This window comes from Cannabis sativa, chromosome 5 (genome assembly GCF_029168945.1).
Source record: "Cannabis sativa cultivar Pink pepper isolate KNU-18-1 chromosome 5, ASM2916894v1, whole genome shotgun sequence".
Taxonomy (NCBI): Eukaryota; Viridiplantae; Streptophyta; class Magnoliopsida; order Rosales; family Cannabaceae; genus Cannabis; species Cannabis sativa.
In genome coordinates this window covers 76590543-76609445 of record NC_083605.1, presented here as the reverse complement: position 1 = coordinate 76609445, position 18903 = coordinate 76590543, and the positions used below count along the sequence as shown (strand labels likewise).

At 29.7% G+C, this 18903-nt stretch overlaps 4 protein-coding genes across 4 annotated transcripts; 1 reads left to right on the top strand and 3 right to left on the bottom strand.

The window, feature by feature from the left end:
* Nucleotides 1–220: 220 nt before the first annotated feature.
* On the bottom strand, nucleotides 221–1453 carry LOC115716905 (L-lactate dehydrogenase B). Its single transcript, XM_030645826.2, has 2 exons — nucleotides 786–1453; nucleotides 221–707 (listed from the first exon to the last, which is right to left on the bottom strand). The coding sequence occupies exons 1-2, from the start codon at nucleotides 1401–1403 to the stop codon at nucleotides 267–269; spliced, it is 1059 nt and encodes a 352-aa protein (XP_030501686.2). The 5' UTR covers nucleotides 1404–1453; the 3' UTR covers nucleotides 221–266.
* Nucleotides 1454–3740: 2287 nt separating this feature from the next.
* LOC115717188 (uncharacterized) lies at nucleotides 3741–7171 on the top strand. The gene is made up of 5 exons (XM_030646148.2): nucleotides 3741–4078; nucleotides 4797–4874; nucleotides 4984–5068; nucleotides 5716–5804; nucleotides 6713–7171. The coding sequence occupies exons 1-5, from the start codon at nucleotides 3788–3790 to the stop codon at nucleotides 6854–6856; spliced, it is 687 nt and encodes a 228-aa protein (XP_030502008.1). The 5' UTR covers nucleotides 3741–3787; the 3' UTR covers nucleotides 6857–7171.
* Nucleotides 7172–7554: 383 nt separating this feature from the next.
* LOC115715774 (uncharacterized protein C12B10.15c) lies at nucleotides 7555–10427 on the bottom strand. The gene is made up of 5 exons (XM_030644446.2): nucleotides 10268–10427; nucleotides 9315–9486; nucleotides 9124–9216; nucleotides 8139–8320; nucleotides 7555–7846 (listed from the first exon to the last, which is right to left on the bottom strand). Exons 2-5 carry the CDS (start codon nucleotides 9481–9483, stop codon nucleotides 7781–7783), a joined length of 510 nt encoding a protein of 169 aa, XP_030500306.2. The 5' UTR covers nucleotides 9484–9486; nucleotides 10268–10427; the 3' UTR covers nucleotides 7555–7780.
* Nucleotides 10428–12947: 2520 nt separating this feature from the next.
* Nucleotides 12948–15397, bottom strand: LOC115716929 (uncharacterized). Its single transcript, XM_030645850.2, has 4 exons — nucleotides 15017–15397; nucleotides 14779–14905; nucleotides 13705–13811; nucleotides 12948–13452 (listed from the first exon to the last, which is right to left on the bottom strand). Exons 1-4 carry the CDS (start codon nucleotides 15125–15127, stop codon nucleotides 13288–13290), a joined length of 510 nt encoding a protein of 169 aa, XP_030501710.2. The 5' UTR covers nucleotides 15128–15397; the 3' UTR covers nucleotides 12948–13287.
* Nucleotides 15398–18903: the final 3506 nt, after the last annotated feature.

Genomic DNA, 18903 nt, shown 5'->3' with positions numbered 1-18903 from the left:
TTTAGTTAAGGCAATGTGATAAATTTTCCTCATTACTATACTTTGTTTGTTAAAATGTGGTATTTAATTATATAATTTCTTATGCAAAGTTCTTTTTCAATTTGTTAATTTCTATTTGTTTGCTCAAATACCCTTTTGGCACTGCAAAAATGTGGTCATAATAATGATTATATTCTAGCTTTTATTAAATTATATCATGCAATATTATTCATCATAAAAATAATTCAACAACATTAATATATATAATAAAACACAGAAAAACATGTTCATATTCCAAGTAGAGACTGAACTTTGACAAGTGTTTCAGCAGATTCCTTAAGCTTGTACTCCTCTTCCTCAGACAGATGCACATTAGTGACACCCAACACCCCACCTCTGCCCAACAAAGCCGGCAAGCTCAAGAACAATTCTTTCCCAATGCCGTGGAGCCCCGTGGCGAGCACCGAAACAGGGTGAATTTTCCTCTGTTCTCTTACTATGGTTCGAGCAAGATTAGCCACAGAGTATCCTATTGCCCAAGAAGTGTACTCTTTAAGATTTATAACCTCATAAGCACTTTCAATCACTTGTTTGTGAATATTCTCTAAAGTTTCCTTTTCGTAACTAATTTGCTCCTTTTCTAAGAGCTTCAAAATTGGTACTCCTCCCACGCTTATGCTCGACCACAATGCCACAGAGCCATCTCCATGCTCTCCTATTATATAAGCCTACAAGAAAGAAGTATCAACACATGTTTTCGATGTGGGACATTTTTGATCAAAAGATAAACAAATTAATCTCATCACCTGTACATCTTGAGCGTTAACATCTAGATGATCAGCTATGAGGAATCTGAATCTTGATGAGTCGAGATTCGTGCCCGAACCAATCACGCGATTTGGTGGGAACCCTGATAATTTCCAAGAGGCGTATGTTAGAACATCGACGGGGTTGGAGACGATTAGGAGGATTGTTTCGGGTGAGAATTTGGCGAGCGGATGTATGATGTGTCGGAACAAAGATATGTTCCTATGGAGTAGATTCAATCTAGACTCGTCAGGGATCTGGCGAGCGCCTGCAGTGACTATGCAAAGATCAGAGCCGCTTGTGATGGAGTAGTCGGTTGAAGAGAGAATCTTGGTTCGAGGTAGGAAGGCTGCAGCGTGCTGCAGGTCTAGCATCTCACCTCGGAGCTTGTCTGGATTGGTGTCAACCAAGACAAGCTCGTCGGCTAGGTCTTGGGTAAGGATGGTTTGGGCTATGGCCATGCCAACATTGCCAGCTCCAATAATTGAGATTTTGATGTTGCTTTTGGTGGTAGAAGGGGGTGTAGCGTTTTGGATGGGCCTAAAGAAGGCCTCTGATAAGTCGAGGCCTCCTGGCCCACCCAAAGAAGAAGTGGTGGAATCACTCTTCTTCTCCATTTTTAGTATTAGTGTATATATTTGTTTGTTTATGTGTTGGGAATGTAATAATATTTATAAGCGTCGTTGAGTCTCTAATTTGTTCAAAAGGGAATGGGGAGAGAGAGTGGTTAAGATTAATATTATAGTTGTGTGGGATTTTTCAAAGATCAATGTTTGATTATTTTGTACATGTAATAATGTCGTACTAACTAATGTATCTTATGAGTGTATGACTAATGTGAGGTTTGTTAATTCAATGTGGAATTACTTTTTCTTTCTTAGTGGACAATCAAGTTTCAATTCCCAGGTCGTGAAGGCTGGAATTTTCTATTATTTCTAGATATATATTTTATATTATTTATTCTCTATTATTATGTATGACTAAATATACATATGTGGTACTTTTGGGTAGCAAATATATGCCATATACCATTACCACCATTGATTTTTGTGAGTTGTGACAGAACTATGGGTGAAAGAGGAGAAATGGTAAAAGACACCCTTTATTGTTATTTATATAATTAAGTTTCGGATGTGATGAATAACTTTTATAAAATATTGTTAATCAACTATAAAATGTCATTGTACTAAGTATTTATATATGGTGCTTACAGCAAGAAAAACGGGAAAAGACACTAGCAGTATGTAATACTGCTATTGGTCTCATACAATTTAATATATTTCTTTTTTTTTTTAACCACTAATGATTAATATCAGGGTGCTACTTTTAAAAAGTGCTAGACACCAATAATATTTAATAATAATATTCCTTGTAATAATACCCGTAGAAGAGTTAAAATAGGATAAATATCATTTTGGACCTTCTGTTTTACAAAAGTTACCAATTGGACCTTGTGTTTTGTTAAATGACAAAATGGACTCTGTATTTTCTAAAATAGTATAAATAGGACCCTAAATTGATTTTTCTGTTAAAATAAAGTTTAATTATACTCCGATCTAAAAGTGCTATGACAAAACTGTTTACATTTTTTGTATCTGTTCGTATTAAGTATTGTTTTCAAGTTGGTTGTATTAAAAAAAAGTTGTCAAAAATTAAGCTCAGGGTCCTATTTTTACTATTTTAGAAAATACAGGTTTATTTTGTCATTTAACAAAATACAGGGTCCAATCTGTAACTTTTGCAAAACACAGGATCCAAAATAGTATTTACCCGTTAAAATATGATGTGTTGCACACTTTTTAAAAATAACTGTCTTAATAATATTCGGTAATAATTATTAAATTAATTTGATGTAAAACTCAATAATATACTAAGTGGTGATACTAGAATCAAGTGGTTGCAGCATTTTTCATGTGAAAGAGTAAAGAATACTTTTGATTTCCACCGACTCTCATTCGAAGCTTTTCCATTATTATTTTATTTTTTCAATCTAAATTGTTAATTTCCATTAATTGACATTCTCATAATTAATCTTAGTTCTGATTTAGACTTTATTTTCCAAAGCATGTGTGTATGGGGTTGGTTGGGTCGACTATAAATAGCACCCATCAAATTTCTTCATTCAAACCTTTTAAGTAAATAAAATAATTCTATTTGTTTGAAAATTTTCATGGTTTTATATGTTTGTCCCTCTTTTACGTACCTTTTATCATGTTCCATTTTTTGAAACATTAATTAATTCATATTGTTGATAATTTTTTTGTCTTCTTATTGTAAGTATAATAATATTCTATATCTATATGTTAAAATTTATCAAGAATAATCAATACAAACCATGTTTATATTCTGCAATGACCATCTCAATCTTCTAGGGATTATAAATCTCTACAACGACTACAAAAAAAAAAAAATAAGTAGAAAATATTCAAATCACTCTTTGAATATAATTGATAGATAGCTGGTAGCTTATTAAGAAGAGCTATCGCCCAAAAGAATAGACAACAACTTCGAAGGAACACTATTAATAAGGAATATACGTTCAGCTAGGGACATAGAGTGTCAGGCAATAAAATGCGCGGCACGATTCGCAAAACATTTGACAAAACATAAAGTAACATTTGACAAATTTTGAAGAATAAACTTGCAATCTTCCACAATAATTCCAAAACCAGAATGGAGCCTCTCATTGCTTCGAATAGCTTCCACACAAACCAAACTATCGGTCTCGACAGCAGGCTGAGAGTAATCTTTTTATTAGGTTTCTTGATAGATTTTTCTTTACACATAAAAAAAAATAAGCTACAACTTATGTCATACTTACTAGTAAAAGAAACATTTACTTAAGCTACTACATGAAACGGCAACCAATATATGAAACGACGTCAAACTACATGAAACGACAACCTATATGTGAAACGACATCAAACGACAGAAAATACAATAAACGACAATATAATCCAAAAACAATCAAGAGAGAGAGAGTTTGTTGCAGGGTTCAACAATGGAAGCGGAACTGGCAGAGTTAGAGACAATTCAAACCCAAATCCTCCGACGCATATCGGACCTAGAGCTCTCCCTTCTCCCTGCCGGCGCCGGCTCCGATATCGAAGAATCTGAACTGGTGGCGGAGAGCGATACCGAAGCTCGACTCTCTTCCATTCTGCGGAGCCATGGCGTGAAGGACTTCTGTTTCAAGAAGGTCGCTTCGGATTACTACAACTGGCCTCTCGAGGCTCGACGAGACGCCCTCTCTGCCCCATCGGTCGATCATCTCTGCAAAAGCATCGTCTTGGTAACTTAATATGTTCATTACATTGGGTCGATTATATTATGTTAGGTTTAATAGAATGGTGATTGAAATCAGTGAATTCTTTAGGGATTATCAGTTGTGTAATGATTTGATTCTCACTTATTAAACAAGCTTGTTATGTTTAAAATCTAATTGAAAAATGGAAACTTTGAACTGGGGATTTAGGGATTATCTGTTTTGTAACGTAAAGATATGATTTTTGGGGGAAAATTGTGGAGTAGACAAATATGAACATTGGTTTATACAAATGTAGGTTATAGTGAGCACTGATGAGCTTATATATGCTCTGAAATTGAACTTGTTATGAAAAACATTAAAGATAGATACTTTTTCTAGTTTCGTGATCAAGTAGTTTTTTTTTTATCTTGAACAAAAAACCTTCATTAATTTAAAAACAAAATAATTACATCCTTCTAATGTAATCTAAGAGGCTATGCTCATTCCTTGTGGGTTTTTTGTGCAATACAGTGAGTATTCTAGCTTGCAAACTCCTTTTAATCTCCCTATCAATCATTGTAACAGTACAAGAAAAGCAATTATATATACTATTGTTTCTGTTTCTCCAAAGACTGTATACAGTTGCAGCAAACGTTGCGAAAAAGGATATCTGAATTGAGCCCTTTCTCTCTATTCGGGTACCACTGACGCCAACTTTTAAAGTCCAAAGGTCAGGCCTTCTAAACATATTGTTCTCCAACAGGTCAATACTCAAGCTCCATCTAATGTTACAGATTGCAGTGATCGCAACAATTCAAAATACTATGTTGTTGTTGTTCAGGTAGGTTTTAGTTTTCTGGTAAAGTAAAGAGATTAAAAAAGTTCAATTGTACTTGCTACCTGAATGTAATGATACATTGACTTAGTTCTTTTTAATTGTTGTATTGCAGTATACTGCTCGATTCAATGCTGAAACTGTTAAAAATTTCTTGTATTCACTCAATGATGGCAAGATAGCAAAAAAGAAATTTAACTGTAAGTTTCTGTACTACTAAAGCAATACTTATTATGTTATTGTATTTGCCTCTAGTGTATGTAAACAGTCTCTAGTATTTGAATTATAAAATACTTAACTTGTAGGTTTGATAGATAAACAACAAAGTATTTTTTTTAATGGTCAGTTAGAATGAGAAACCCTTGAACAATTGATTGAAATAGGCATCATATGGCAACATTGCTGGACTTTGGATTGCCTGTATTCTAATACTGCTTACCAACTTTTCTTCTGAAATCCCGGAGTACTCGTTTTCATCTTGGTAGTTGTCTTACGGTATTGACTTTGTCAACTATTGTGTATATTTGCAACCTTACATCATTTATTGACATGTCTAGACATGTCTATTGCTAACATTTAAGTTCTTTTTGGCTAGACATGTCCCTTGCTTGCGTTTAGGTTCTTTTTCAAATGATCTGTCTAGTTCTTGGCCCATTTACTTGAAAGACTTTTTTTTTAAATTACCTTCTGCCTGTCATAGTGGAAGCTCTTAAAAAAATGTTGAATTGTCTCTGTGGTTCTTCTGGTACATATAACAATAAAAAATACTGAGGTCTCAATGCTTTGGTATCTTAATATATCTCAGAAGATGATACTGATTGCTATTTTTTCTCCCTCTTTCACTCAGTGAGGCTTGCACCTGAGGAGACTTCAGCAAAGTTGACTGGATACGAGCACAATGCTGTAACATGTGTTGGTTTGAAGACAGACATTCCGGTACACATTCTTTCCCCACAAATTAATATATCATGTGTAATTGCGTATAAAAGGAATGAGCTCACTTCAGGTTGGAATAGACATGAGAATAAAGACTTTGACAATTATTTTTTGTATGAATTAGAGCAGCAAACCACTAAGATACAGTAGATATTTTAAAAGTGTGAATATGATAAAAATGGAAAAGTGAACTTGCAGAGAACTTCTGTCTGAAAGCAATACTCTCATGCTGAATATTTTCGGGTACATGTCTGAATATTTTTGGGAACCTGTCTGAATATTTTTGTTCTCGGCATGCATTGACAAATAATTCAGTGACAAACTGCTTGATTATTGTCTCTTAATGCTGGAGATAGGTCTAACTCATTACCCCTTTCGATTTGATTGCCGAGGATTTGCTTTAAGTCAGTGTTGCTTTATGTACCCCATTGATAACAACGTTTTGTGATGACAAAAGGGAGTTTGGTTTATGTTTGCAATAGTAAGAAAATTCTTGTTGTGAGTTATTTCATTCAAACTTAACTTCCAGCAATTGGATGATGGTCATTTCTAATTATGGTCCATCAATACAACACCGTTCTGAAGTGATAAAAAAGTCTAGATTATAATAGGGTGGTCCACCCTATTTATTGTATGATAGAGATATGGATTGACAATTCAGTTAGAATAGTGTAGCTAGGTTTATGGACAGCAAAAAACCATGAGTTGTTAGCACATGCATCTGTGTAGGGAACACTATCACTTTAAAAGAATTTGGGGAACATTTGACGTTGAAATAATGAAAATCTCTCTTTTCATCACATGCTGGAAAGGTTAAATAGATAGAGAGCTGCATGAGAAACCAACTAGACTACGCAACAGAAATTATAATTGACACCTTGTTTTGATTGGTATTGCTTTGATTTCAGGTGATTTTGGACGAAGCGATTACAAAACTTAACCCCAATTTCTTCTGGTTGGGTGGCGGTGAGGTTGATCTGAAGCTCGGGATTAGAACCTCTGAATTTATTGACTGTGTGAAGCCTTTCATTGTCAGTTGTAGTGGTGGTTAACAACAAGGGCTCAAAAGAGAACTCTTCATCAAACCAAGACCATGCTAAAGACAACTCTCTTTATTTATATTAAACATTGTAATTTTTGGCCATGGCTAATGGCAGAATAGGAGGTCAGATTGGTATAATGACTTAATGTTTTGTTTAGGATTTGAAATTTGATGAACATTGGAGGGTCCACAGCAAAAGATGTATGTATAGGCCTTGTCTCGCATTGTTGTTGGTGGAAAAGATTGATGAAGGTGACACATGGAATGTTAGACTGAGCCACAATTCATCAATATAAGCCATTAATTTTGGTTGGTTGTTAGTTAATCCTCATGGCATTTTTTCATCATATATAATATATTTATGTGTGTCTGAAAATGAAAATAAATACAAAAAAACAAAGTCACTTCATGTTCTTTGATTCATCCTATCATAACATAACCAAAACATGTGTTTTGGGATGAGTTTTATGGCCTTTGTAAAACTCATTTTCTCATGTGACACATTCATTATTATCAATAAAGAAGTATAAATTATTATTGTTCAATCAAATTGCATTACATAGTGTGAATTTCAAGAAATGAATTCCAAGTTATAGTGAAATCACTAGAAAATAATAATAAGTCTTGAGATAATTTATTTCATAAAAATCAAATTTAATTGTCTCAAATGTCAAGTTATTGATTTTTACATAAAGTGAGAAATTAAGGTGAAAGAGAATGAATGGAATATATTATATATGGCACATCTGTTACTATTAACAAATTAGTGTTGTTGTCTTAACATTAATACATAGAATTAAATCAGAATTACAAATAGTTAATTCAAACAAGAATTTCATTAATTAATTTCTGAGAACATTGAAGGGCTTGTCATAACACTACTAACACAGCAATTCAGACAAAAGTACCAAATTATAGAAGGTGTCTAGTTCTTCTACTTCATCTTCTCTAGTGCAACAGAAGCAGAAACCAAATCTTCAGCTTCAACCGGCTGATGCATCTGCACTCGTAACTTAACATGTCAATTGCCATGAATAAATCTAAGTGTAGCATGCTCTAAAGAAGAAATAATCAATTGAGTACCAAAATTTCAATTGCCAAAATACTCTAGTATAAACCTTGTAATATGTATGATCTACATACCATTTTATATTTGCAGGATTCTATGTATCATGTTATGAACGGGCACTATAAACATCGAAAAACTCGGGACATAACATACAAAGATTCTTCTCTCTCAGTATTGAAGGTTGTACATATTAAGGGTGTAGAGTGGATACTATACTACTTACAGCTTTTGCAACAGCAAGCCAGTGAAAAGAACGAACGAATGTATCTTGATGTGAGGGAAGGCTATCGTGTTTCCAATATGTTAAATTTTTAAACTTTGCATTCATTTCCCAACAGTTTGAATCCTCTCCAACCATGCTGGAAGCTTTTCTCTTCCCTAGTCCCCTCTTTCCCAAAACAAATCCTGCAACAAATACCGATATAGATAATTAGTGATGTTTCTTCCTAAAGAGATTATAGTTCAATAAAGGAATAATACAAGAAAGTTAACAAGCCTCATTGAAATTAAAAAGACAATGATAACTACTTTCATTCAGGAACAAGATTGATTCTTGATGAAAGGAAAAGTAGAAGACGGATAAGCCTTTGCTTAAGACACCCAATGAAGGTCCTAGTGGTTAGCATTCTCTTCTAATTTCTTTTTTTGAAAAGAAACATAGCTGAAACCAAATCTTTAATTAAAACAATTTAAAGTCATAAGAGATGATAAGCTATCATCTTTAATTAAAACCAAAAACTCCAATCTCTCAGAATAAATCAGAAAATGAAAGTTCTTAAAACCATATTATCTCAAAAGAGTCAAAAAAAGGCTACCAAATCAAATCTAACTTTCCATAGTTTCCTCCTACCAATAAAAAGCTTGCAGAACAATATCTTGACATTGATGATGTTGAGGCCAAAACAATAAAATACCAAAAACATTCATAACTATTCATCCAAAAATATGTCTGAGGAGTGATATCCCCAATTCTTAGGCCACTAATTCTTATTTTCTTTACACACACACAGAAAAAAAAACATTAGGTGTTCATATTACCTAGGCACCACGCTTCGAGTCAAAATACACCTAAAGTTTCAGGCGAAACGAATGAAGACTGGACTGCTAGTGCAAGAATATTAATAAACCTATAAATTATAGAAATTTCTCATAACTAATATCAATATATTTAGACCATATTTATAAAAATATATGCATAAATCACATACCAGAGTACCCTTCTGGAAGAGAAAGTGTAGTCCCCTGCAGCTTCCTTCCTCTGAAATGAGCTTCCTCTAATTTTAGTCCCTCAATTTCCACACCTTTTAATCAACCCCAAGAAAACCATCAACACAAATTCTCTAAAACCGCTAAACTACTAGAACAAAACATACTCTTACAGCAACAAGAAGTTGTTTACCAGTGGATTTGGGTTTGAAATAATCAGCAACAGAGCAAGGGCCGTCGAACTTGATATTACAAGGCAGAAGGTGTACTTGACTTGTCAAATCAACCACATCATTCTCCGATTCACCATCACCACTGCTGCACCTGTAGAGCTTTATACTCCCTTGAGTTCCATCCTCCATTGACTACAAAAATCCTAATTTGGTCAATTTATTTTACCTTGTCTCCATCAAATATAAACATATAAGAGAAACTCAAGAATGAAACTCAAACAATTCTTCACTATCAAAAGATAAACATACCAAAAATAATTATATATAACTGACATTCATTTATGTTATCACATTGCTCTACTTCAAACATCAAGCTTAAGCCATTAGTTTTAAAAAAAAATAGACTAAAATAGCTTCAAACAAACAGAAAAAAAGGATATGAAGATCTAAGCAATAATACCATTCTCATCTCATATACATTATTAATCTTATATCTCAGATCATAGAAGAACACTAAGAAATATGCATATCATTAACCATACTAAGCATAACAAAAAAAATCAAATGAAATGAAATGAACTGAACTGAAAAATCCCTAACTAGTAACTATTATAGGCCTAAAAAGTTGAGAAATTAAGAACATTATGTATGAATGAACAATGAACCAAACCCATAATCATGATACTCAATCTCTAACTATTCAGCCTAAAGATTTAAAAGTATATATGAATGAAACACATAATCAAACCATTATAAAAAATAAAAATCCCAACTTTAATTTAAAAATCAAGTTCAAAATCCCACACTCAGTTTTCAATCTACTGCTGTTTGCTTATCTGGGTCAATTCAAGACAAAAAAGAAAACACTGTAAGAACAAAATCAAATCCACACTAATATGATAACTTAAGTAAAAACAATCATATATGCAAAATAAAAATGGAGAAAAATGACAGAAAAGCTGAGGATTCTCACCTAAGGAGAAGAAGAAGAAGAAGAAGAAGAAGAAGAATAACCGGAGATATGGAACGGTGGGGAAGAAGGAGCCGCCGTGTGGTACTGTACGTTAGGAACCAGAGAGGTTGAAAGAGAGAGAGAGAGAGATTTTGATATTACACATATTTCTTTATTGCATTTCTCAATGCTTTTTTTTTTCGAAAATTTACATAAATTTTCTTCTTTTTTTTTTTTAAGAATTTTACAATTTTACATTAATTTTTTCTCATATATATTTTTATAATATTCATATAAAAAATAAGAAGAGTACCACATAAAAATACATTAAAAATTTTATTTTACATATAAATAAAATTATAGAAATCGTAAAAATATTTAAAATTTGGTACAAACGTATTTTAATAATTTTTTTTTGTTTTTTATATTTTTTTAAATAATCTCTTTTTTTTATGATTTTTTAGAGCAAATTATAACTATTAACCATTTTTATTTTATTTTGGATAATATTTCAAGCTTTGAATTTTTAATTTTTTTTTTGAGAGAAAATCATTTTATATTAAAAAAAAATTAGATTTATCTTTTTTTTTTTTTTTGATTTAAGCGTTTATATATTACAAGGACTCGAACTCAGGACCTCCAACACTCACACACCCATCTATGGCCACTTGAACTAACCTCAAGTGGTTAAAAAAAAAAAAAATTAGATTTATCGATCATTACAAAAAGTGTTCACAGGTATAAAAGATAAATCAATCATATTTGTTAAGTATTTATATTTTGGGAAACATGCTCTACAAATTTAAGAACTCAATTTTTAAATTTATAATGAAGCCAAAAAAAATAATAAAAGGTAAGATACTTTATATATATTATAAATAAACTTGTAAAAACTTATGTTAAATTTTTATAATTTAAAATTTGATGAAAATAAGGGGAAGCCGCTAAGGCGTTTGGTTGGAAGGAATGAAAATATAGGAATGAGAATAGGAATAGGAATGGAATAGAATAAAATTTAAAATACATAAAAAAAAAAATTGATAAAAAAATCATAAAATTTTTTTTCTTGTTACATTGGAATGGTCATTCCTTTATTTTTAAAATAGTATAGTCATTCTACCAAAATAGTGGAAAGAGCATTCCATTAGAATGCTATTCTAATACTTTAAAATGCAACCAAACAAAGGAATGAAATAAAAATTGTTTACTTTCCATTCCATTCCATTTCATTACCTTCAACCAAACGCCACCTAAGTGTTAAAACCGGTTCTAGTTAAGCTTATTCACAAAAAATTAGTTATTTTAGTCATTTGTGTTATTTTTCTGTTAATCCATTTTCTTGTTCAGTTATCACTTTCATTGCCTATTTAAGGCATTCTTCAATGTAATTCATTCATACAGATTATAAAGAATATCAAATTGTTTTGTTCTTCTCTCTCTTGTTTTCGTCCCAGTACTAAGACTAGTTTAACAGTGAAGGAGGGAACTCAAAATCTTTTTACTCAAATAAAAGATAAAAATAAGAGGGCCCACAACACAAGATGTATGTATAGGGCTTGTCTCACATTATTGTTTTTAGAAAAGATTAATGAATTAGGTGACACATGGAATGTTAGATTGTGCATGCCACAATTGAGCCATTAATGATAGGTAGGGGCATCAGTTTTGTTTTTATTATATATATATTATTGCTATATACTCAGAAACATTAATGTAATTCTAGTAAGCATCTTGCCTCTTTGTGTATCAATTTAACAAGTTTTCTGTAAATACTTAGAAAAAAAAAATTAAGCATAAACATTACTTTTGTCGTTTGAATGTTTCTATTCTTTGGTGCTGAGAGAAATTATGTCCTATTTTTTTAAATTGTGATAAACTCCATTGTAGTTATAGTAAAAATTTTACTTTTTTTTTTTAGAATTTTTAAATAATTTATAGTACCAAAAATAAAATTAAAATAATTAATTATAAGATTCGCTTATTTATTATTTTTTTTATATATATGTAGTGCTAATGACAAAATAAAATAAAACCATATTCCTTTTCATCCTATATTAACACATAATTAAGGACCAACCCCAAGTTGCAAGTGAAAATAAAATGTGCTTTGTTGCATTACACAACTCTATGAGAATAGCTTCATAGTACAATATATCTATATATACTCAATTTAATCATTTAATCAAAAGTCAATATAATTATGAGCAATAACCGTAACAAACAATTTCTTTAGTTAAGTTGGATTTGATTATTTGTTTTGATTTTTTGTCCTTTCTTTTGTTTGCTATTTAAAAAACCAAATGTGATATCATTTAAAAATTACTTACTTTCTCATTTTTCAATTTATTTTGTACCTATTTTTATATTATTATTACCAAACTAACAAGCTTTGTCTCATTGTACATATGTTGTTCTCAATAATATATATAAAAATTTTGTCATCTTTTCTTCAAATTAATCACAAATTTAATTTTCATATATCTTCCAAACATGTAGTGTTGATAATTGATTAAATGAACTTGTCCAAAAATAAGATGTTGATTCTAGTAGATCCTTTCTCCATGTTTTGAAGTTGTGTAATAAAGTCCCCACATATTAATGGAGTTGTATATTTATATATCAAAAACAATCTGACATGCACACACAAGATTATAATTTCCATTATTATACATTAATTATTATTTTCACAAACACATGTCATGGGCACACATGTTTCATGCATATTTCCATTCCCATATTTATATAATCACTTTTTATTTTCCACACACTTAAAACAAAAACAAGTAGTACATATACACTTACACATACATATATATACAAACATTATATATCATGATGAACCAGTTTGCATTATATATTTGTATATGTGTGAATATATTTTTCATTAAACAACAAAATGTCCCAAAAAGGGCAAAATACGTAGTTCTTATTATCATACACCACTACACTATATATTATTATTATTATTAGTACAACAATATATAAAAGACAAATGCAAGAACAATAAATAAGAGTGTGTATGTGTATTATTAATTAATTAATTAGGGTCTTTGGTTGTGAATTGGAGGCTTTCGGTGAGGTTGAGCATAGTCCATCATATCTATATCTTCTTCATTACTCCTTTTGTTTTCCTTATTATTAGCATTAACATCTTCTTCATCATATCCCAGCATTGACCTTAGACTCTTACCCTTCTCATTTTCTCCCTATAAATATATATATATATATATAATATGTTATTTCATGCATGATAAATTAATACATGTTGTATATCATATACATGAACATTATGCATTGACTCATTTTTATACTAGATATGCATGCAAGCCAATATATATAGTATGGTCCCCCGTGGGTATTTATATAAAAGGATTCAAATAATTTAAATAAACAGAAAGAAGAACATGATCATAAATATGAATATAGATATATATATATATTAATTTATGACTACATACCTTAATATTATTATTATTATTATTAGTAAATTCAACACTTGAACGTTTGAACAACTGATCAGTATGTGATGATGATAAATATGGTTTTGTTGTGAGATCGTTTCCTCCTGTACATATAGATAATATATATTTACAATCAGCCAATTAATAATTGTGTAAACCAAATAATTCCATAAAGAAAAAAGTAACAATAATTGCTACGTACCAATAATTAGTCATTTGATTATTCTAAATTTTAAATATTGTATATATATTATACGTACAATAAATTAGTCTTTTGGACATTAATCTTCCTTCTAAAAATGTTTTTTTACACGTTTATTATTTATTTGGTGATCTCAAAAAACAAAAAAGAACCATATATATAGAATATAATATTATATATATTATGTAGGATAAATAAATAGTTAATTAGTGTCTCATGTTGCATTCTTTTTATTTTTTAAATATTTTATTAATTTTTTAATTTTTTTTTTTTTTATATTTGGAGAAGTAAATTTGAACTTAAAATTTTTCTTTATGCATATTAAATCACTAAACTAAATCTATAACTACAACACTTTATTAATTTATTGATGCGGCTTGATCAGAATTAGCCAGGTATAATAGCAAATTTTGAGAATATATATTATTTATTATATTTTAGAGTTGATGTTTGTATTTTTTAGCTTTATACTAAATTCTATTTTTATATAAGTTTAGTTAGTTAATTTAATAAACTCATCCACTACTTAATTAGTGTTGAGGGGATTTTTGATAAATGTTATCAAAAGATATATATTCCATTACTAAAATTTTATCACGAGGCTAAAATTTAGCAAATTAAGTATATTATATATATATAAAGCTCACAATTATTATTCACACATATATAGAGTAGAATAACATAACAAACTGCTTTTCTAAATATAAATTGTTATAAAAAAGAAAAGATAAAAATAATAAGTTTGTCTTTTATGAAAAACTATATACATATTATAACATAGTATATATAAGCTTACTAATAAGCCACCTAAAGAGATTTCTTGATTGGAAATAATAGTACATATATATATATATAATTAAATTAGGTACCTTGATCAATAGAAGGTTGATCATGATGTTGTTGTTGGATCATCATCAATGGATTTTTGTGCTTCAAAGCGTGAATTGCACCATTATTCATATTATTATTATTATTATTATTTTCTTGCTCTTTTTGCTGTAATTAATAATAAGTAATAAAAGTTAGAGAGAGTACTATATATTAATTTGTATTTTTGTATACATAAAAAACTTGTATATATATATTTATATAACTAATTATAATAACCTGGTGATGATGATGAGGAAGATGACGAGCATTGCATGCATGCAAAGAAGCATTAAGACAAAGAAGAGTGAAAATAATTAGGGCAACACAAGAAGACATATTGATATTCATTATTACGATCGAGATTATCGAACAAATCAAGTATATATTATATATAGCCTTAGTACAGTTATAGAATATGTATTTTATAGTTATATAAGTTGAGTTTAAGAGTATATATAGTTGTGTATGTAATAGGAGAGGATGCGTTTTTGGGATATATATATAGTAAATGTAGAGATGAGATGAGATGAGATGAGATGAGAATTAATGTATATATGCATTAAATGCAGGAGGGGGTTTGTGTTGTGTATGGGGAAATTAAAGAATAGAGTAGAGAGGTTCATTAAGAGAAGAACATGCTTGTGTTTTTATTTTTCAACATTTTCACAACCAAATTCAACATCTTTGCCCTTCTCCTTTGTCCCCCCCTTCTCTCCTATATCCTATACCTATACCTAGCCTACATATCTACTCTCTCTCTCTCTCTCTCTCTCTCTCTCTCTCTCTCTCTTTTGTATTTTTTGGTCAAGTTGAGTGGGCCCACCTCTAGCTAATAAGAAGGGACAACTTAAGCTACAATACAACATTGCTATTCGACCCTTCAATACTACTTTTTATAGGTAGTACTTTATAATTGGTTTACGATATTTTTTTTAAAATTATTTTATTAAGTTATTTAGGATCCATACCTATATATCATTAGTAATACGATACTGAAGAGGTTGTTAAGCACCAATAATACTTTTTAAATATATTTCTCATAAAGTTAGTCAAACAATACAAGTATTGTACACACATTGCCTATTTATATAGATGCAAGTAAATATTATATATTGTTATGTATATATATTTGGGTAATTGTATTTTTCAAAATATTACAAATATAATATACCTTAAAATGATAAATAATAATAAAAAGGTGTTATGATGCGAGTAGTTATATTTTCTTTCATCTATTTGTGCTAGGTCCTCTTCAAGCTAATTAGAGATCTTAGGTCAAAAAGTTAAATTGGGCTCTTTTATATGAAAAACATTATGTTTTTTTTTATATAGTGGTAAAAATTTAAAATATAGTATTTTAAAAATATAATTAAATTTTTTTAAAAAGAAAATAAAATATTCTAGCATCCTAAAAACTAAATTAAATATATTTTTTTAGAAAATAGTTATATATTTTAATAAACAATAGTAAAAATACAAATTATGGTATTTTAAGAAAATAAATTTAAAGTATTTTGTTAAAAAAAATTTGAGCTTAGGTGGGGATGAGCGTGGGCTCCTGCTGCCTCACCCTTGAGCCGACCATGGCTAGAACATGTTAGTTGTATTAAAATAAAAATTTAATGGAAATTTAGTTTAATGTATATTATTTTGAAAAATACAAAATTTAATTTATCATTTAACAAAATAGAAAATTTAATAGATATTATAAAATATAAGGTCCAAAACAATAAAGGTAATAATTATTTTTGACATGTGATCAATTACAAGTCTCTTTTTTACTTAGACTAGATATTTAAAAACAAATTTCAAAATAAAAATTAACTAATTTTTTTTTAAAAAAATAAGCATATAAGAATAGGATAGGATATATAGGACCTAATGACAAAATGTAGTATTAATTAAGAGTTTACATATATAATATTTATATGTATATCAAGATCATGATAAGAGGTGTATCAATATATATATATAAATGTTAATTAAATTAATTAATAGGTATGAGTGTCTACTTTTTTGTTAGATACTCGATCTCTTTCTCATCCTAACATAACATAACATTAACATATGTATGCACCCTAAAGCTTACATACTCCATAGCCCCACTTCATCAACACCCTTGTCCCATATATATATAAACAATATATGTGTTGTACATATTCGGTGTATATGAATAACACAATTCTAATAATTAATGTTTATTTATGGTAAGAATTAAAGAATAAAAACATTAATTATTTTTACAAGTTTAACTAATTTTTGTTAATTATTTAATTTTGTGATCAGAAACTCTAATAATTAACTACAATTTATATAAATAAAAAGCGTGTTGTCTTTCTACTTTGATTAATTTTTTTTTTGTAATTTATACGAAAGCCACTTTACTTTCTATGTTTATGGCCGGCTCTATGTTAATTTGGGCTTAGGCAAAAATAAAAATTGGGACCAGCTCTATGTTAATTTGGGCCTTAAGCAAAAATAAAAATTGGGGCCCAGTGAAAAAGTAAGACTATTGGGATTTGAATTCTCAATCTCTTAGTTGTTAAACTAATCAAATTACCACTAGGCTACAACACATATTTAGAATTTAAAGTATGATTATTTATTTTATTACTAACTATATTTTATTTTATTTTTTTTTTTTTTTGAAATGGGGCCCTGAGCGGTGGGGGGGCCTAAGGCGGTCGCCTCCTTCGTCTTAGCTCAGGGCCGGCCCTGTCTATGTTATAATTCCTTCTTTTTCAAGGAGAGGTGTGATTATCGTTAGGCTGGCATAAGCACATAAGTATGTTAAGTTTGTATTTAGGGCTCAAAAAATAATTTATTTTTAAAGTTATAAATTTTTTTATTGATTTTAAAAAAATACCACATTTTCTTCTAAATAAGAGTCTAATTTTTTTTTCTATGGCCCATTATATTTTAGGGTCGACCTTGATTATCGTTTTTTGTAAGTTTTTATTAAGGATAAGCTGAGAACTACTATTTTTTATTACACATTAACTAACTGTAAAATAATTTTAATTGATAAATACTCTCTTTTATAATTAAAGTACAAAATATAACACCACATAACTTATCAAAATTAGAATCCTTAACACACATAATAGAGATATGACCTATAAAACTGGATACAAATAAAATAATAATAAAAAATAAAGAGTGAATATACAGTATAATTTCATCTTTTTACTTTGAGGCAATGTATAAGGTTCACCAAATTAGGCTAAACAGAGAGAGATTCTTCTCTCAGATATTGTATGAATGTTTTAAGCATGATTATTATTCTATCTTTTATTTTAACACTTTTAGGCTTTACTTTAATATACTTACCTATTTACAAAATATATTATGTTTGCTTACTTTCTTTTAATGTTACTATAATACATTTTTTCAAAACTAATTCTCTACTTTATGATTATTGTGTGTAACATCTTAGTCATTCATTCAAGTAGTGTCTGATTGTTTAGTTTTGATTTTTAATTTTTCTAAGCGCTCTTTTTTTGTAATGACTTATGTTCTTTAGTTGTTCTTGTTCATGTATTTAGGGTATATCGGTTAGTCTGCTATATGTATTTTTTTTATAGAAAAATAAAAAGATAACTCCACCTACTCTAATTTATTATGTACTGAAGTTTCTTCAATACTAGATGATATTATCTGTAATAGCCATGGTGTATAATTTACTTTTATGTATATGAAAGGTTTCTTTTTTAAAGGAACAAATCTAAAGTATCCTTGATGTTATATGTTGTAGTAGTAGTAAGTTAGATATGAAATGATGATGATTATCAAAATCAAGACAAGTGGGAAATAATAAGTTAATAAATGATGTAAAGGTTGAATCAAATGAAACCTAGATTGGAGTAGTACTAGTAATGGTGGGAATTTCATGTATGTATAAATGAGTAAGAAAGATTAAGAGAATTAGAGACAAAAGAGGGGATGGTGAAAGTGTGAGGTGCAGTGTGTTTTGGGGACAAGAAGAAAAGGGGTCTTAATCGTTGGTTCTTGGAATTCAAATTACCCAACATTATGTCATGTACACCATGTGCCTTAGACATGGTACAATTTCAACATCTCCAATTGGGGCCACACCATAATCCACATATTTATTAAACTCCATC